The sequence below is a fragment of the Saccopteryx leptura genome, chromosome 7 (assembly GCF_036850995.1).
Source record: "Saccopteryx leptura isolate mSacLep1 chromosome 7, mSacLep1_pri_phased_curated, whole genome shotgun sequence".
NCBI classification, from domain to species: Eukaryota; Metazoa; Chordata; class Mammalia; order Chiroptera; family Emballonuridae; genus Saccopteryx; species Saccopteryx leptura.
Genome location: NC_089509.1, coordinates 51172217 through 51193829, shown reverse-complemented (window position 1 = coordinate 51193829; position 21613 = coordinate 51172217). Strand labels below are relative to the sequence as shown.

Here is a 21613-nt window from a genome sequence, read left to right as displayed (position 1 = left end):
TAACAAAACATTACGTTCAAACAAGTGTTTTCCACATTGCATGACTATCATTTTAATAATAAAAGTGTATTTAAGTTAATAATCCTGACTGACATTTAAAAAGAAAAGCCAATAAAACTATTTTGCTTTTAACACAAAATAAGAGATAACTAAGGTCATGTTTTTATGCTTTTGATTTAATAAGTATCTCTAAATAGAAAGTTTCAAAATCCATTAACTTTTTAAAATCACTGTGGATTTATTTTATCAGTCACATATTTTAAAGATTCTTGGAATTTGGTGAGTGGCTGAAACTGTAAAGTTTCAGATATTTTTAACAAATATAAAGGTGAGAGGAAGAGGAGAGGAGAGGGCGATAAAGGAAAATAGAAATTAATGAGAATATTGTTGGAAATAAAATTTAGAGAAATATTTGAAAAGCTAGTGTGTACACAGTCACAGTTTGTAACCATTTATAAATCGAAGCTTCCAAATGGTAAAATGAGAAACAGAAGTAGTAAAATTCAGACCAAAAAAAGAAATAAAATTGGGTAATTCAGATTATGTATATGTTTTCCAAATGTAGAAGCACTAAAGAAAAATAGTTCATAAAGTTTACCCTTTACACAACATTTAAAGAGGAAGACTTATAATAGGAGAATCTGGTAATATGGTCAAAATTAATAAAGAAGTCTTGGATGTAGTAAGCAATTCAGAAGGGAACAGAGGAGAAAAGAAGAAAGAAGTAGTGAGTCAGGAAAAGGAGAAATACTTCAAAGATGGGGAAAACTCTTTCACTTACCTATGATCCTATTTTGCAACATGCTGACTGTTCAGAAATAAAAGAAAAAAAAGAGCACATAACATTGCCAACCAACTTTATAAATAAATTCCCAGCTCACTCATTCAAAGAGCAAAACTACATTGTCTATTTGTAAAAAGGATATGAATGTACCAAAATCTTAATAGCTAATTTTCTAATAGGATTGAAGGGAGTTAAAATGTACAGGGCAGAGGTGGCACTGAATCGAGAGATTGCTTTCCCTTTGTTCAATACTATAAACGTCTGAAAAAGAAAAAACACAACACAATAAAATCGGATTTACAATATACATCAAGGACATTTTAAGAGAAAGGTAACACCATTGTTTAGAAATATAGCCTTATAAAATAATGTAGTAACACATTAATCACGAACATATGGCATGAGGATAGGTGTGTTCTCTTTTTGAGCATTATATTATACGTTCTTCTCAATTCAGAATGTGACATAAGGATTTAAAGGAGAAAACACGAAAATTTGTAGTCAATGCCATAGAAATTCTTAGCATCTTTACCAAGTTAGTTTTCACAAGAACTTTAGGGTTTTTCAGCGATGTTTTTGGGTCAAACTCTTTTTTTGGGCACTCATAATTTACCTGCTAATTATTTCTTCTGGGAAGAGCATGGCAAGCAAAGTCTATGGTGTGAAGGTATAAACGTGCTGAAAATCCGGATACTTTATATAGAGCTCAAGATCATAAAGAAGCATTTAGATCAGGGGTCCCCAAACTCTGGCCTGTGGGCCGCATGCGGCCCCCTGAGGCCATTTATCCAGCCCCGCCGCACTTCCAGAAGAGGCACCTCTTTCATTGGTGGTCAGTGAGAGGAGCATAGTTCCCGTTGAAATACTGGTCAGACTGTTGATTTAAATTTACTTATTCTTTATTTTCAATATTGTATTTGTTCCCATTTTGTTTTTTTACTTTAAAATAAGATATGTGCAGTGTGCATAGGGATTTGTTCATAGTTTTTTTTATAGTCTGGCCCTCCATCGGTCTGAGGGACAGTGAACTGGCCCCCTGTGTAAAAAAGTTTGGGGACCCCTGATTTAGATACTAATCCAGGAGATATAAAACATACATATAAAAAATGTACTCTTTTCTTTTACTTTTTGCTTCACACATTGTAATCTGATAAGACTTTGCTTTTCCTCAGTTCCCACCCTGCAGGGTGCCTCTTCAGTTCTGCCTGCCCCTGGAATGTAGGTTCAAATGAATGCTTCCAAAACATTTATAGGATAATGGAGTCATTCCATGGTCAGACCCACCAGTGTTCTCCTGTTACCTGAGACCGTGAGAAAGAGGCACAATGTTCTTCACCAGACATCCCTAGGAATAGCCCGGAACCAATGAGGAAGTAGGGTAAGTAAAGGCAACTTAACTAAGAACTCACTTTCTTATTGATATAGTACGGGTCCAGGTCCTCCAGGGGCTCTGACACCATCTCTGGAGGAATGTCTCCATAAATAAATGGGAGGGACTTTCCTGCTTCCAAGTCACTATTTGGCTTTGGGCCATTTTCATCGTCCTCATCCTTGCGCTCTTGTTTGGGTCTCTTAGCTTTCTCTTCTGCAATGCGTTGTTCAATAGCAGCAAGGGATTCCCTGGTAAAGAAGCGGAAGCTGTCGGGTCCTGGCGGTACCAGCACTGACTGTGCCATCTTTTCATCCTGATTTAATCACTGTTTAGCTCCTTGCATAAGAAAGTGCTATGGAAACAAGAGAGAGAGAGAGAGAGACAGAGACAGAAAGAGAAAGAGAAAGAGGGGAAAACAAACAAAAAAATGGCCATTAGAAAAAAAAGGTGACTGGCAATTCCATGATATTAACATAAAATATATAAACCAAACGATCTGTGATAATATATTACTAAGGAAGCTGTATTTGACATCCAGGAAATTCTCAAGCATGCATTCACTTGCTTGCATGGAGAGCTATTTTATATATTCAGTAGATGTCTATGAGGTAATCTCATCTCCCACTCCCAAAATGTTCTAAGTGGAACTATCCAAGTCAAAGCTGGGAAATGGAGGAAACTGGTTCGTGCTTGCAGTTTCACTTGTGTGAATATCTTGGCAGCCATCTTTTTCAACATCCTTTCTGAAAAAATATCAGAGCTCCAAAACAAGAGATGAATCATCACCCAAAATCGTAGAACCTGGGCTGTGCACGTATCTCTCCTTTTTTTTTTTTTTTTTTTTTCCTGTGTTCCCTTTGGCCTACTTTTCCACCCCTAAGAGCTTATTCAAAATCAACGCACCTGATAAGAGGCTCTGGAAATCCTGAAATGCCAGGCTGTGGAAACATAGGTGGATACTGCCTGAAAACAAGGGAGCAGGAAGGAGCAGGGGATGCCCGGCTGGGCGTGGAACTGCTCGGAAGCTGCACAGGAAGGGATCCAGCTCCTGCCAAACTGGGCAGGAAGTCACCCACGTCAGAGGTCTGCAGCTTGGACCCCCTGGTTCAGCAACCTGCTGCTGACTAGTGTAATTGCTTCTAAAATTAACAAATCTGCTGTGCCTTACAAAATACTGTGGAGATAGCCCATATTCTCAAATAGTGCCCCTTTTATAAAATCTACACAGAAGCTTTGGACTTGATAAAAATTAATAAGTTGAAGTAGTTTATCCTTTAAGCAAACTCCTGTTATGTTGGTCTTTGCAATAACATGTATGAAGTTTACTGTATTCTAATCACATTTTACTGGATTAACAGATATAACTCAACAGAGCACACCAATCACTCCAAATGTTATCTCTGAAGCAGTGGCAGGAGTTTTCTATGTTTTTAAAAATAACACAACCAAAATCTTGACCCTGGAATTCCATCTGCATTTAATCACATACCTATTTTTCCTTCTTTTAAAAATGTAAATCTATTTAACCCCCCACTCTACAGGAATGAGAAGTTCTATTTTATTAAATAAGGTGCATTTTCTAAGAGTAAAATTCATCAATATCTGGATAATTTTTGTAGCTGTTGCCAGATCAGACAGAGAAATCTAAAATAACATAAGCTACTGTACCAATTTCCAAATTTTTTTTAGAAGTAGACTAGGTAGCATCTTTCAGTCACCAGCTAGCAGACTGCCTTCTGTATCACAGTGACTCCAAACATCCCCATTTTCCTCACCCACTCCCAGAGACCCTTTTGCCTGGAGACAGGCCCAGCACTTCCCTCCCTGGAACGTGGAAGGAGGGTACTGCAATGCCTGGATGTTCTAATAAAAGAGACATGCTAACACATGCAGCCAGCACTTTCAAAATGAAAGTGGTCCTCTGCAGATTCCCCCAAGGATTCTACTGTAAAGGTACAGAAGCATCATAGAGAATAAGCATAATAAGAATAGGAAAACATTACCCCTGCAGAATCTTTTATACTCAGATTTTGGGGTTGGTAAGCTGGCACCAAGAAGACTGCAGCTAAAATTCCATCATGATATTTTTCTTTTTTTTCCCTTTTTTTTTTCTTTTCTTTTTTTTAATTCTCCTTCAAAGACCACACCTAACTTCCTGTAAAAGGATTCTGGTAACTGAAGTAAAACCGACATTTCCTGTGCAGGGACTACAAAATGGCATTCTTATAACTACCACTAGAGGGCGGGGGAGCTGTGGAAAGAAATCCCTCAGAGTGGACACAGAGACCTACGTTTGAAGCAGCCTAAAGCTTTCAGTAATGGAACTCTGATCTTGCTGATTTCAATTATTAATTTTGTTAACCAATAATGCTTCTGCTCATGCTTTTTATTTGCTAAGCCAGAAGTCATTTAATCAATACAAATAATTCAAATTAAAACTAAGAAGAAAGTAAATAATGAAGGAACAAAAAGCAAAACTCATAAAATAGCTATTATATCACCCAAAGTATTACATACAGCGCGATCTAACATTAGGCTCAGCCCCAGAGTATCTGAAATCCAATAACCTGTTTTGCTAATCCAATGAAAACATGGCCTTTATGTTACACAACTTAACTTTCTCTAAAAGTACAATAAACCTGAAATACCAATTTCATTCCCTCTGATTTAAATGATTGAAAAGCAAGCAAGAGAAAATTGAAAAGCCAATGAGATTTTAAATGGTAGTCTTTCAACTAATAACAAAGCTAAAATTTGAGGGTTTACTATGTGCCAGTCACTGAGTAAGCTAAGATATTTGCAGGTGCTATACCATTTCATCCTCCTACAACTCCGTCAGATAAATCCTTTCATTGTCTTTATTTAAAAACTGAAGGAAACAAGTACACAAACATAAAAAAATGACTTAATATCATATAGGCAGAATTCAACTCAAAGTCTGACACCAAAAATCTATGACCTTTGTTGGGTCTTAAAAAGAAACACCTGCTCATGCAAACAAAGCCTAAAATAATGATTAAATAAAAATCAGCCTAACCGGGCGATGGTGCAGTGGATAGAGCACTGGACTGGGACATGGAGGACCCAGGTTCAAAACCTCGAGGTTGTCAGCTTGAGTGCAGGCTCATCTCATTTGAGCAAGGCTCACCAGCTTGGACCCAAGGTCGCTGGCTTGAGCAAGGGGTCACTTGGTGTGCTGTATGTAGTCAAGGCACATATGAAAAAGCAATCAACTAAAAACAACAAAGAATTGATGCTTCTCATTTCTCTCCTTTCCTGTGTGTCTGTCTCTTTCTATCCCTCTGTCTGTCACATACACACACACACACACACACACACACACACAATCAAACAGTGGCATCAATTCTAATTTTAAAAAGTCATAGGTATTAAATTGTATTGTTGGGCAAACAAGTGTATAACAAGTGTGTTAGACTTGCTCACTTGTATTTTGCCTGATTGGTGCATGAGCACAGGGCAGTGCCATGTGTGTACTGTATAGTCCAGGACTCCAAACTTTTTTTTTTCAAACTTTTTACACAGGGGGCCAGTTCACTGTCCCTCAGACCATTGGAGGGCCAGACTATAAAAAAACTATGAACAAATCCCTATGCACACTGCACATATCTTATTTTAAAGTAAAAAAACAAAATGGGAACAAATACAATATTTAAAACAAAAAACAAGTAAATTTAAATCAACAAACTGATCAGTATTTCAATGGGAACTATGCTCCTCTCACTGACCACCAATGAAAGAAGTACCCCTTCCAGAAGTGCAGTTGGGCCTGGATAAATGGCCTCAGGGGGCCGCATGCTGCCCACTGGCCATAGTTTGGGGACCCTTGGCATAGTCTATGTAAGGCTGCAGGTGCTTGCCCTCAGGGCAGCAGATTATAAATTGTGGATTTCCTGCCTGCTTGGGAGGGGTCACTGTTTGCTATTGTTTGCCAAGGAAAGGGTTTTTCCCCTTCCCCTGGTCTGTTTGGCTTGTGAGTCTGGAGAGAGAGAGAGGGAAGCACTTTTCCCTGCCTGCCTGCTTGCTCATCCGCCATTGTGAGACTTTAATAAATGGAATGGCCTACCACCCCTTGGCTCCACAGTTCCTTTACCATCTGCCCAAATCCAATGTGAACATGCATGGCCACAGCCCCTGGCCTTACATCTGGTGCAGCTGACAGGATTCAGATCAGATCCATATGGAGCCATCGCCACCCTTGAAGGGTGGGGTAGAGGGGTGGTTGTTGCTCTCCAGTATATGGGTCCCCATGGCTCTCCTTTTGGAGACTATCAGCTGGCTGCCTTTTACAGCCCTGTGAGAGGAAACCGAGAGCTCTGTGTGAGAAGCTGCCCAAGCTCAAAAGCTCCAGGAACAGCCGTAGTTCTGAGAAGTGCAGGTCAGGCTACAGGCTGAGAACCAGCGACAGCATGAACTGGAGTGAGCGCTTGTAAGGCCAGGGGCTGCCGCCATTGTGGCCATTCATGTGCAGGATCACATTAGATTTGGGCAGATGGTAAAGCAGCAGTGGAGCCAAAAAATGGTGGGCCATTCCTTTATTCTAGCCTCTCACTGGCTGGTGAGTAAACTCACACAGGGCTCCAAAACCCTGACACATTCTCCAGTTTTTCCTAGAATCAAAGGCCCCCACAATCTCAGTCACCTCTGGTTCCCCATCTGCACACCTTCTCTCTTCTCCTCTCTGCACAAACTAGTTTCTCCTTCAGCACCCTGCCATCTTGGCTTCCTTCCCTTTCTCACTCTCCAAAAAATGGCTTCCTTCTTCCTCCTTCTTCCTTTTTTTCAAACTGTTTAACACAAAACCCTTCCTCCAGAAACATTAGCATAACAATGGCCCTTCCCAAGCAGGAAGGTAATTAGCAATTTCACAGACCAGCGCCATTTTTAACAGTAAAAGTGAACAAACTAAAAAAGTACAGATTTTACAAACTCATTTGCCCAACAGTGCTGGAGAAGGTGGCTGACCGGGTTTGAGAGCGACAGTGTGAGATTCAGGCTGAACACCAATGGTGCCTGGAACTGGAGCAATCTCTGAACAAAGAGTTACAGGTTCATGAGCTCCAGTTTGCCCTGGAAGCAGAATGCTGGCACCATCATTTAGTTGGTGAAGAAAGAACTGTGGGTTTAAGAGTTTGAGTCTCAGGAGCTGAAATGGTCACCGAAGAAAGAGCATTTGTGCCCATGGAGTAGCTTTGAGTCATCAGGAGCAGGAATTTATAACTCCTCTTCTGAGGATGAGAAGTCTAGGGCTGAAGCTGCTGTCCGCAGACTCAGACCCCAGCCGGTGATCACCTAGGAGGTGAAAACCCAGGCAGAGCTGATGGAGTTGGGGACACAATTCAGGTGGAAACCTACTGAGCCCCTGGTAGGGTTGCTGCATTTGTGGGACATAGGGGAGATGGCATCATGCTCTCTGGAACAGAGATAGAGAAATTGGCTGCCATTACTACACATTCCTCTCTGAGACAGTGTCTTCAGAACTGCATGACAACAGGAATGAGGAGGGAGGCCTGAGGCCCCATGTGAAATTGGCAATCCACTGGTCCCCTTCTAATGTGCAGCAGGTGTTGGCATTAGAAGGTAATAAGTGCTTTTTCACAGCAGCAGCAGCAGCAGTAACAGACAAGAGAACTGCCAAGGTGGCAGAGGACTTGAATGTGTTTGACCCCGCCAGGCCCTGTAAGCTTGCTGGGGGGTTTGGATGGGGCTTGTGGTAATGGACAGAGTGCTTATGGAAAGGCGCCGAGGTCTGTTAATAAAGAGCTGTATGCTTAGTTGCCTCTAATGGACATTTACCTTAGTGATTTGCACAGACAGTTGGGCTGTCTATCATAGACTGATCATTGAGCGGTTTAATGGACTTTTTTTTTTTTTTTTTTGTATTTTTCTGAAGCTGGAAACGGGGAGAGACAGTGAGACAGACTCCCGCATGCGCCCGACTGGGATCCACCTGGCACGCCCACCAGGGGCCACACTTTGCTCACCAGGGGGCGATGCTCTGCCCCTCCAGGGCGTCGCTCTGTCGCGACCAGAGCCACTCTAGCGCCTGGGGCAGAGGCCAAGGAGCCATCCCCAGCGCCCGGGCCATCTTTGCTCCAATGGAGCCTCGGCTGTGGGAGGGGAAGAGAGAGACAGAGAGGAAGGAGGGGGGTGGGGGTGGAGAAGCAAATGGGCGCTTCTCCTATGTGCCCTGGCTGGGAATCGAACCCAGGTCCCCCGCACGCCAGGCCGACGCTCTACCGCTGAGCCAACCGGCCAGGGCTGGACTTTTGGACTGTAACCAGAGGGGCGCACTGGCTCCGTGTTGGATGAACATGCCACTTTTGGACAATATGAGAGACTCTGATAGGAGGGTAGCCCAGCTCTGGTGGAGGGCCTCCTGCACCGGGAAGCTGCTCTCATCCAGTTGGAGAGACACACCAAGGACATTTTATGGTTTCCATGGACACAGGCCTGGACTATACAGGCCCTCCCACCTACCTTCTGGGTAGGGCGCTAGAGATGGGCCTCCAGTGAGAACCTTGGGCAGAGTGCTCAGGGAGACATTGTGAAGGGCACCGTTGTAATTATGGTAATTGTATAACATGTGCTGTTGCTGTAGTCTGTTTGTTTATGTAATATACCTCACTTCTTGCACAGGGACCATTGTGGAAGATACCGTGGTGTAGGTTGTGAAGCGAGCAACTCTAAAGCGGTGGAATATTGGGTAAACAAGTGTGTAACAAGTGTGTTAGTTAGGCTTGCTTGCTTATATTTTGCCTGACTGGTTCGTAAGCCCATGGCAGCACCATGTGTGTATAGTCTATGGAAGGCTGCAGGTGCTTGCCCTCAGGGCTGCAGATTATAAATTGTGGATTTCCTGCCTGCTTCGGAGGGGCCATTGTTTGCTATTCTTTGCCAGGGTAGGGGTCCCCTGCACCCTGGCCTGTTTGGCTTGTGAGTCTGGAGAGAGAGAGAGGAAAGCAGTTTTTACTACCTGCCTGCTTGCTCATCCGCTGTTGCGAGACTTTACTAAATTGGAATGGCCCACCATCCTCTGGCTCCACAGTTCCTTTACCATCTGCCCGAATCCAATGTGAACCTGCATGGCCTTGGCCACTGGCCTTACAGGTATATTTGGCATATTTTCTGATATTTGAAAGGGTAAACATGAAATGTTTTATCAAAACACACATGACCTAGGATGAACAACACCTGAATATTTTTCCATCTCAAAAAGACTTTTACAAAATAGATTCATAGTCTCTTGTTTCTGATTTCCCAGGGTAAAATTTTCAGAAATCATGCACATTAGCTTTTTTTTTTTAATTTGCTCTGACCCTTGTTAACACCATACTGATATTTTATGAGAATGCTAAATGATATCTACAAGATTTTTAAACTTCATTCAGTTATAGTATGTACTTTCCAAACAAGAGATTTTGTATTACAACTTTTAAGGCCAGATATGACATTTGGAAGACCCATAAGTAATGGAAAGACAAACAATACTATTTTAAGTAGTTAGAAAGGGAAAAGCATTAAGAATTAGATTTCTATCTGTTGACATTTCTTTTTCCCTTTCCATGCCATCTTTCTTTTCTTTTTCTCACTTATAAAAGAGAAAAATTTATTTCCTAAATTAAAATATAAAAGTAAAACCATGTTATTACATATGATGACATATATAAAAATAGTAGTTAAAATTATATAAAAGATAAGGCAATACAAAATAAAGTTATGTAATAATAAATAATACATAATTTTTTCAACAAAGATTCACATTTATAATAATAAGTACTCTAAAGCTAAATTCATACTAACAAAATTATTGGCTCATTAAATCTCATAGATAAAGAAATAGTTATAGTCTATACTATAACTAATGCCTGTGAATAAGTGCTCAAAAAATAGAGGATTTTGTCCTCAAGTTAAGAAGGCTGAGAAATATTAAGCAATGTCTTTTGCTGAAATTGATATTTTAATCCTATGTTTTAACTATAATATTTGATTTTCTTTAGTACATTAGAGTAATGCTTAAAACAAAACCTAAGCAAAGATTTGCTAAATGTTATCAGAAGTTTTTTTCCCCCTGGATTTTGTAGTTTCCTTCATTTAAATTCATTGGTTCGAGTCTGTTTTCTCATGAACTTTCTGATTGTCATTTACTGTGCTTTTTTTTTTATATCCTTCACTCTTAAACCTTGATTCACAAGCTTAGTTCTGTAACTAACAATTTCCATAAGAGAGAAAAAGTTCTAAACAATCAGGGTTACATGTTTTTCTCTTTCTGGATTAGGAACAGAGAGCATAATAGAAAAGAAAGACATGTGTTCAGTATGTGTGTACTATTTAGATAAACTGCCATTTCTCTTAAATGTTAGGTTTAGTTATAATATGAAAACCTTTATTTTTAGTATTTTATATTCATATAGTAATTGTTGATCAATATTATTTATAAAAGTATAGGTATTTATTTAAATTATTATGTTGTATACACATTTTGTCTTTCTTTAATAGAAGTGCACACTAATGTTCTCACAATAAGTCCTGAAAAATGATTTAATGTACAATAATAACTTTACAATCAACTTTCTTGGGAAAAAAATAAATTATATACAATGAGATATACCTGTATTTTTTATAAAGCACTATTATTTTATTGCAGGTAAAGTAGTAATATATTTTTATATCTTTTCTTTTTAAAAATATTTTATTTATTGATTTTTGAGAGAGGAGAGAGAGAGAAGGAGGAGCGAGGAGTGGGAAGCACCAACTAGTAGTAGTTGCCTCTCATATGTGCCTTGACTGGGCAAGCCCAGGGCTTTTAGCTGGTGACCTCAGTGTTCCAGGTTGACATTTTATCCACTGCACCACCACAAGTCAGGCACTACATCCTTCCTTAATCTTCTGATGCATTAAGTGCATGTTAGTAGATATTTATGAACTACTTCAACCCTTTCTAAATGACTTATCAGCTGGAAGGGAACCTCTAATCTTATTTGTTTATGATTGCTAGATTTTATAAGAATCATAGATTGCCACTTCTGGATCTTAATAGTCAAGTAAGGAAGATTTCTTAAGGTATGATTATCCCTATGAGAGTAAGGCATTTCCGTTTGTTCCAAATGCCTAAATATTTCCAGCTCAGTTTTCTCCATTCCTCAGCTATTCTAAGGACTTCTACCTAAAACTTTCTCCCTTGGCCCTCAACCTCTTCCATGAGGGAGAAAAAGGCAGCCTATTAACTCCTCAATGGGGTAGTAGATCTGAACGTCTGGGAATATTCCTCAGGCAGAGTCAGAACAAGCAGGCAGAGTCAGAAGCAGAAGGGCTTTGGAATGAAAAATGATGCTCAAAAAATAGCTACATTTCATCTACTCATCCACTGATCTTGGCTATTTGTAAATAACACTGAAAAGAATATGGAGGTGCACATCTTCTTTTAAATTAGTGTTTTGGGATTCTTAAAATATATTCCCAGAAGTAGAATAGCTGGGTCAAAAAGCAGATCTATTTTTAATTTTTTCAGGAAACTCCATACTGTTTTCCATGGTGGCTGCACAAGTCTGCATTCCCACCAGCAGTGCACAAGTGTTCACTTTTCTCAATGTCCTTGCCAGCACTTGTTTGTTAATTTGTTGGTGATAGCCATTCTGGCAGGTGTGAAGTGATAATTGATTGTGGTTTTAATTTGCATTCTCTGCTGATTATTGATGTTATATTTTTTCTTATGTCTATTGGCCATTGGTGTGTCCTTTTTGGAGAAGTATCTACTGAGGTCCTTTGCCCATTTTTAATTAGATTGCTTGTCTTGCTGTTGAGCTCTGTAAGTTCTTTATAAATCTTGGTTATTAACCCCTTGTTACATATTTCAGTGAATATGTTCTCCCATTCAGTGGGTTGTCTTTTCATTTTGTTGATGGCTCCTCTTGCTGTGCAAAAGCTTTTTAGTTTGATGTAGTCTCATATGCTTATTTTGTCCTTGTTTTGCTTTCCTGGAGATTATTATGCTAAGTGAAACAAGCCAGTCAGAGAAAGGCAAATACATATGATTTCACTTATAATGTATGTGGAATCTAATGAACACAATAAATTGATAAGCAAAATAGAAACTGAGGCAGGGTCAAATAAAACATATGGACAGCTGTCAGAGGGGAGGAGTTGAGAGGACTGGATGAAAGAAGGTGGAAGGGATTAGCCAAAACCCATATATATATATGTGGCACATAGATATAGACAACAAGGTGGCAATAGCCAGAGGGAAAGAAGAGGTAGAGGTAGGGGAGGAGGGCAAAGGGGGAGAAATGGGGGTGGAGAGAGGCATTGCTTGGGGTAGAGAGTGCACAATGTGGTGTGTAGATAGTGTTATATTGAATTGTACACTTGAAACTTTTTTTTTTTGTATTTTTCTGAAGCTGGAAACGGGGAGAGACAGTCAGACAGACTCCTGCATGCCCACCAGGGGGCGACGCTCTGCCCACCAGGGGGCGACACTCTGCCCCTCCGGGGCATCGCTCTGTTGCGACCAGAGCCACTCTAGCGCCTGGGGCAGAGGCCAAGGAGCCATCACCAGCGCCCGGGCCATCTTTGCTCCAATGGAGCCTTGGCTGTGGGAGGGGAAGGGAGAGACAGAGAGGAAGGAGAGGGGGAGGGGTGGAGAAGCAGATGGGCGCTTCTCCTGTGTGCCCTGGCCGGGAATCAAACCCGGGACCCCTGCATGCCAGGCTGACGCTCTACCACTGAGCCAACCGGCCAGGGCCCACTTGAAACTTTTATGGTCTGGTAAACCACATCATTCCAATAAATCAGGGGTAGGGAACATTTTTGGCTGAGAGAGCCATGAATGCCACATATTTTAAAATGTAATTCCATGAGAACCATTCAATGACCTGTGTACCTTATGCATTATCCAATAAAAATTTGGTGTAGTCCCAGAGGACAGCTGTGATTGGCTCCAGCCACCTGCAACCATGAACATGAGTGGTAGGAAATGAATGGATTTTAATACATGAGAATGATTTATATTTTTAACGTTATTATTTTTTTTTTATTAAAGATTTGTCTGCGAGCCAGATGCAGCCATCAAAAAAGCCACATCTGGCTCACGAGCCATAGGTTCCCGACCCCTGCAATAAATTAAAAAAATATATAAACTGTCTGATGGTAAGATAGCTATTTCAGTGTCAGTTGGTAAAGCATTTGAGAAGAGATCAGGAAACTTTCTTTTCATGACTCCATAAATTTTTTTCTTACTAAAAAATATAGCTACATTTCAAAGTGTCCTAGATGCAAAATGTGTGTGTGTGTGCACATATGCATGTGTCTGTCTCAGAAAGAAAACTAGAGATGGGAGAAAATGAGAGCATAAGAAATCATGGGTCTGTTTCTTCATGTTATATTAATATGATCTAAATTCTGGCCCTCTACTCGGTTCTTTTTGTTTGTTTGTTTTCTTTTTAATTTTTTATTGATTGATTTTAGCAAGAGAGGAAGGGAAAAAGAGAAACAGAAACCTTGATCTGTTCCTGTATGTGCTAAGAGCAGGGATGGAACCAGCAACCTCTGAGGTTTGGGACGATGCTCTAACCAACTGAGCTCTCCGCCAGAGCCTCGGTTCTTGATATTAGTCATCTCATTTGATTCTTTAAATATTTTGTGAAGAAAGTAGTATTTTCACTTTTCTAATATGGTGGTGACACTGGTTTATTGCCATTGCCACACAGAGCCAGCATTGAAACTCACATGTGTCTGGTTTCAAATTCTAAATACACTGATTATATCATTTTCCCTTAGAAGTGAGAAAGGTACCATGGTACAGAAGTTAAAAAGGGTAATGTGAAATACATCTGATTTTTTTAAGTTACTGGGTCCTTATCTCTACTTAAGATGTTTATGAATACCATAGGCTTATTGCTTTTAAACAAACTGGTGACCTATTAGGAATAACTTAGTTTTCTCTTATACTCTTGTTATTGTGGGGTTAGCTTACTTCAACTCTCTGAGCCTCAGTTTTCTCATCAGTAGAAATGACGGCTCATTTTGTGTTTTATGAAATGAATGTATTAGAAAAAGATAAGCACTATAACTGGGACATAGTAGATGCTTAATAAATAACGGTTATTTTTCATTTTTGAGAAATACTTTAGTGTTTGGTCATTTCTACATTTTATTAGAGTTATATACATAAAGCCTATCTCTCCTATCCTCTCATCTTGCTTGTCTTTCTTTGTGGTTTCCACAATATCCATCAGAGTACCCCACCTGAGATAAACTATCCAGTAAATCATTGATGAATTACAGATGTAACTCTATATGCATTCAGGAAGTTTCTTGTTGTTTTCACTGAATACACTTTTCTTTCCAGTATAATTTATGTGTCATGATGGCAGACTAATTCTGGGCTTCTGAGAGTTTGTTTGTTTCTGTATACATTTATGTCACCTCCATAGTTTGAGCTTACCCTACCTTTCCTAAGTAATACATGCCCTTAACCTAAAGTACACTATTCTCTTCACTGCTTCTCCTCTCCATCTCACATGCACACATCTTGCATACACACATCATACATGCATATATACACGGGTATGATGGTTTCTTCTCTTGTAGCTTATTTTCCCAGCCCTGAAAATTCAACAACCACTTACTTGCCTTTCCCAATCGTATCAATTCTTCATGTGCAATCACTCTAGAAAACATTCTTTTAGGAATCTATTTTGTGAATTTTCCATGTACTTAAAGTGAAAAAGAATGGAGTGTTAACCTCTTAATAAATCTGTCCACATATATTTATCTTTGTTTTAATTCATTTTCAAAACTATTCAAGGTCAATTTTAATAATAAAAATATATCTTACATTTGTGCCCCTTACCCAAGAATCTTTAACCATTCTTCATTACTATCTGTGTAATGTACAAATTCCTCTCCCTCACATTTAAAGAATACTCCAAATTTCTTTTTTCCGTCTCTAGCCAACCCTACCAGTACATTTGGTAGTTTTAGATTTCCTTCTTTGTGGTTGCCACTTATTAGGGAGTTAATTAATATTTTTTTTAAGCCAAGCATTTTTGGCACTCATTTTCTAGCTACACTAGATTTATGCAAACACCATGCATCTTGAATGTTTGACTTACTCTTATTTGGCAGACACCATGTTTTTGAAGAAAAACTCTGTACCTTTGGAACCAGAAAAAACTACTTTGCATCCTTATTCTGCTCAATTCTAGCTGTGCTTCTTTGGTCAAGGGAGTTGGAATCTAGTGAGGATTAAAGAAGATAAATAAAATACCCAGAACACATAGCAGATACTCCTATCCGATTTTGCCCTGTGCCCTTCCACACATAGCATTGCATTAAGCAAAATGAATAAGACCTAATGTAAAGTTAGAAGTGCTATCCTTCAAAATTTACAATGCAATTTATTATTTAACCAAACAATTTTTAAGTGCTAACCAATGACCAGAATTTTTCCAGATGCTTAGAATATGGTAATTATCCAAACAGACAAAAAACAGACAAAACTCTGTCCTCATGAAGCTAATATTCTGTGTCCTAGTGATATAGATTCTATGCAAGTGTGATAAATATAGAATACAGCAGATGGTGCTAACTGCGACAGAAAAAGATAATGCTGGGGACAAAAATCAGTGTAGAGGGTTGGGGGAGAGAAGGGTGTGTGTAAATTTATAAAATGCTTAGGGCTTGACCAGATGGTGGCGCAGTGGATAAAAGGTCTGACTGGGATGCAGAGGACCCAGGTTTGAAATCCCAAGGTTGCCTGTTTGAGTGTGGACTCATACGGCTTATGGGGGTTGCTGGCTTTAGCATGGGATCATAGACATGACCCCTGTGGTCACTGGCTTGAGCCCGAAAGTTTCTGGCTTAAAGCTCAAGGTCACTGGCTTGCACACAGGGTCACTGGCTTGGCTGATGCCCCCTGGTCAAGGAACATATGAGAAAGCAATCAATGAACAACTAAAGTGCTGCAATAAAAAATTAATGCTTCTCACCTGACCAGGTGGTGGTACAGTGGATAGAACATTGGACTGGGACGTGGATGACTCAGGTTTGAAACCCCGAAGTCGCCAGCTTGAGTATGGGTTCATCTGGTTTGAGCAAGGCTTACCAGCTTGAGCCTAAGGTTACTCACTGACTTGAGCAAGGGTTCACTGGGTCTGCTGTAGCCCTCGGTCAAGGCATGTATGAGAAAGCAATCAACGAACAACTAAGGTGCTGCAACGAAGAATTGAAGCTTCTTATCTCTCTGCCTTCCTGTCTATTTGTCCCTGTCTGTCCCTCTCTCTGTATCCCTGTCTCTGTCTCTCTCTCTCTCACACACACACACACACACACACACAGAATTGATGCTTCTAATCTCTCTCTCTTACTGTTATGCCAGTCTGTTCCTATCTGTCTCTCTCTGTGTCACTCATTTAAATAAATAAATAAATAAATAAATAAATAAATAAATAAATAAATAAGGTGCTTACAAAAAGTCTTGTTGAGGAAGAGATATTTAAGCAAAAGCCTTTGACGGACTCAAGGCTTCAAAGACATGCCAGGTCATGAGCCACCTGGATGATGGGGTTCCAAGCAGAGCAAATGCAAAAAAGGGGTTACAGACAAGTATTCACATTTTGGAAAGGCCTGTAGAAAGGTAAATAACATTGATAGAATGAAAATGACAACACAAGGCAATAACATCAACAGGAAGAAGAAAGTGGAGCAGGTAGCAGGGACATTGAGCACAACAGCAGATGCTGTCATCCTCAGTTAGGCCTGCCATCTGGTTTCCCAGCAGTTTCACCGGTAACACCTGTGAAATAAATGTCATGATCAGAGCCCAAGCCAAACCTGAGAAGCAACAATCAAGCCAGAAATAAAGCAAAGCTCACTGCCACTCAATGTCCTGAGCCTGAGCACAGAGGGGTATGTAGAGAGCAGGATAGCATTCATGACTGCTTAGAAAAGTCTAAACTAGGATGTCTGTCTGCAGGGTGGACCTAAGAATAGCTTTTATATATGGTGAGTATGGCAGCCAAACATAGCAGCTAAAAACAGTTCAACATCAGAGAAGCATACAACGCAAAATGTTGCCTATCTATATGCCTAGAAGCATTTCTTGAAATTTTAAAAGATTAGAAAAGGAAAACTCTTCTGGTTCCAATGTGCAGTCTTAAAAGGACACAATAGCACTAATTAAGAGACATAAACCACAAAACAGATATTGCTACAAAACTTTTTGTTTGTTTTCATGTGTAAAGGTTGTGTTGGTTTTCCTGTGTGAAAACTGAACTTGTCTGTTTAACATGTTGACAGCTATTGTCACTAGCTCATCCTGTTAATCTTAATTACTCTTCACACATGTTGGAGAGACCAGTTTAGCCACTTTACGCCTCAATTCACTTAATCTCTTGACCCTCAGATTTTTCCTTTCTTCTTCTCCTCCTCCTTCTCCTCTTTCTCCTTTCTCTCTTCTCTTTAGGATAAAGATAATTCTTACCCTGGTCAAATCCATAAGTTTGCTGTTAGAATAAATCTATGTTATTAGAAGTAAAATATTTTTTGAACTACAAAACATGATAGGCAATTTTATTTTCTTCTATATCTTAATACTATTAAAATATCAATATTTGCCTATAGAAATGAATGACGAAATAGAATTTTAAATGAAATGATCTAGAAAGTTTCTCTATATAACTCAATATATGTGAATTATAAAAGTTTGGCTAGAACTTGGTTAGATAGTTAAATTTTTAACAGCTGCCTATCACGTACATAAATGCAAAGCCCACATATGTCAGATCGTATGATTCTCACCCCACCATATTGCTGCATCAATTTCACCTGCAAACTAAAGCAGGAAAACAGCAGACTTGAGAAGGGAAAAGGGCAAAATGCTCAGGAAAACATACCTCCTCTCCCCAACTGATCATTTGCCTTTTACATATTCATTTCCAAGCATGTACTCATGAATGACATTTCCCATTTATTTTCCTCAGTCCCAACCAAACAAAGTATACTGAAGTTATTAAAAGCAAGGACTAATCTATGAAACAGTCCCATCACTTGGAAATGATGAATGGGCAAGCTATGACTCATATTGTTTTTGAAAAGTTCAAGTCATGATCTCAAATTGCACGGTACATTTTCTTTTAATTGAGAGAGAGAGAGAAAAAGGAAAGAGAGAAGAGATTGGCTTGAGCTCTATAAAGAAAATATTCTTCCAAATAAAAGAATTTGTAAATTGGAAGATAGAATTTTGATTTAGAATTGACTGCCTATTTTTATTTATGACATCGGGCAAAAATTTTCTTTATCTTGGCACAATAAGCAGTGATAATTAAAATAATAATTTTGTGTTTGGATGGGGGGGGCCTCCCAAGACATCATTGAGCCAGACTATATGTCATATATTTATTAAGACTTGAACTAAAATCAGAGACAAATGGCTTTGTATCATATCTCAGAATAGAGATTTCACAACTTTCCTTGGTTGTCTATTCAGCTCTTTAATTATCATCTAACTGGCCCTGGCCGGTTGGCTCGGCGGTAGAGCGTCGGCCTGGCATGCGGGGGCCCCGGTTCGATTCCCGGCCAGGGCGCATGAGAGAGGCGCCCATTTGCTTCTCCATCGCCCCCTCCTTCCTCTCTGTCTCTCTCTTCCCCTCCCGCAGCCAAGGCTCCATTGGAGCGGGGATGGCCTGGGCGCTGGGGATGGCTCCTTGGCCTCTGCCCAGGCGCTGGAGTGACTCTGGTCGCGGCAGAGCGACGCCCGGAGGGGCAGAGCATCGCCCCCTGGTGGATCCCGGTCGGGTGGTCGGGTGCATGCGGGAGTCTGTCTGACTGTCTCTCCCCGTTTCCAGCTTCGGAAAAATATGGGAAAAAAAAAATTATCATCTAACTTATTCTTTAGTTAAAATCTCTATCAGTAGTAACAGTATCCAGACTATTTCTGCTAGTGCTTTACTGGATAGAAATGGAAATACCATACACATCCCTATATGGGATTTATTATGGGAAAACTGACAAAATATTAAGCACTCTGTTTATTGACATTTAAAATATATTTTATTATTTAAACCAAGACCCAGTGACTTAGTTACAATTGTAGGCAAATAAAAACACTGACTAATGGTGAGCATGATCCCTGTAATTCTCAGCCTGCAGTCTGATTTTCTGCATATCCACTTCCTCAGTTCTTCTGCAGAGAATGAAATATTAATTTGATTAATTAATTCCTGGGGCAATAGAAAGGTTAGCAGGCATGAACACACAGATTTTTTAACATGTAATTCTATCTAGTTTTCTAGCTGTCATTTAATATAGAACATTTTCTAATTTCCTTATGTTTTCTTCTTTGAACTATGGATCAATTATTTAAAACTGTGTTGCTTAATTTCCAAAAAAGAAAAGTGGTTTTTTTTTTGGTAGATTCTTGTTATTGGTTTCTAATTTCATTCCATTGCAGTCAAATACTCTATGAACTGATACATATTTATGGCCTAGCTACAGTTTTTGGTCACTGTTTCATGTGCACGTGAAAGGAACATATAATCTGCACTTTGTAAATATCAATCAGGACTTCATGTTTGATAATTGATAATATTATTCAAGTCATCTACATCCTTACTAATTTTTTTCTACTTGTTCTTTTATCTACTGAGAGAAAATTGTTAAAAATCTCTAAAAACAATTGTGCATTTGTCTATTTCTCAGTTTAGTCCTGTCAATTTTTTCTTCTATTTTGGAATTTGATGATTTTGTCATACATATTTAAGATAGTTTTGTCTTGTAACAAATTGGCTCTTTTATCCTATGAAATTATCATTTTTTATCGGTATTAGTATTCCATGTCTTGAAGTCTACATTATTTGATATTAAAATAATCATATTAATTTTCTTTTGCTTAGTGTTTATATGCTATATCTTTAGCTATTCTTTTACTTTCAACCTGTATTATTATACTCCAAATATGTCTGCTAAGAACAGCATGTTATTATTGGGTCTTGCTTTTTATGCAATCTGTTGACAATCTCAAGGATAGTGAAAATACTTGTATAAACCTACAAAAAGACCTATGCAAGAATGTTCACAACAGATTTTTTACATATAAACAAAAATCAGGAAACAATTCAAATATCCATCAATAAGTGCATAAAATTAAATTAAATATAGGTATCCAGTAGAGTATTATTATTCAACATGTTTGTGAAAACTCTAATACACATTTTATTTTATGCAAATTATACTTCTATTTTATAAAATGGCATTAGCCTAACCTCTACTGCCTTTCTTCAACTTCCTGTTTTCTCATAAGTCAGTGTGACTACACCAGGCCAGACGCTAGGTAAGCTGAGACATTCAAAGCATCTTTGTTTTCTCTCTTGCTGACCCTCTTTCAGTTGATAGTTTCTATCAAGTATCTTCAATTTATTGTCTCCAAGTGAACAAGATAAGAATGTAAGCTTCTCAGACATGGAGTTACACTTTATTGGGAGATACAAACCCAATTATGCCTCTAAGATAATTAGCTCTAAGAGAATTGGCTCTTTTTGGGCCTTTGATCATGATATCATTAATATCACTATAATAAAGTAAAAAAAAGAATTCAAAGACTAATTAAGTAGTCAAAATAAACACATAAAAATTAAAGAAAAAAATAATCTAAAAATAAATTAAGAAGTCAAAATAAACAATGGAAATTTAACAACAGTACGGTCCAGTAACAGCATAAGAGAACAAAATAACACAGACAACAGGCAGTATATGATGTGTGATAACATGACAAGCTTAAATAGATATTTAAAAACTGTGCCAATGTTTTTATATACACTAGTTTATTTATTGCTTACAACTACCTGAGGAGGTAGATCAGGGATATATAAATAACTTTATCTTACAGATGAAGAAATTAAGTATTTTGCTAGTCAATGTCGGTGTCCACAGCAAATAAATAAGAGATGCAAGACTGCAACTTATGTTTGACCACCACCGCCCAGCTCCTGAAAAGATTTTATTCCATATCCTTTCCTATTTATAAAAGTTTAAAAGCATTGGCGGCTGATGTGATGAATAAAGACTTCTTGGATGAAGTAGGACTTACACTGGGCTTTAAAGGTTTTGCTCAAAGGGAAGGACATTCCGCTTGGAAGGAAAATTGGGAGCAAAGGCCCAGCCCAAACATACCTGGCTGTGACTTACAAGAGAAAATAAGGTAGGCTGGGACAATAACAAATGAAATGATGAGTTGGACTGGAGTGAAGGTTCTTGCCTAGATCGAGTTGCAGATCTAACCAGAGAAGCATGAAAGAAGTCAGACAGAGAAAGTGTCAAATATAATGCCAAAGGTCAACGACTGCTTGCTGAAGCTTTAAAGAAAAAAGTTAAGTATCTAAAAGAAAAGCATATTTTATAAAATATCTAAAATACTATAAAACACTGATGTGAGAATACTAATA

At 39.0% G+C, this 21613-nt stretch overlaps 1 protein-coding gene across 1 annotated transcript in view; it reads right to left on the bottom strand.

The window, feature by feature from the left end:
* The window catches only part of LOC136378259 (sodium channel protein type 2 subunit alpha-like), a 143348-nt gene that overhangs the window by 97530 nt on the left and 24205 nt on the right, over positions 1-21613 (bottom strand). Inside the window, exons 2-3 of the mRNA XM_066344907.1 lie at positions 2194-2508; positions 927-1045 (exon numbers count right to left, since the gene is read on the bottom strand). Coding sequence (XP_066201004.1) covers positions 927-1045; positions 2194-2460 — 386 coding nt within the window. The 5' untranslated portion in view covers positions 2461-2508. The remainder of the gene's footprint in view (positions 1-926; positions 1046-2193; positions 2509-21613) is intronic.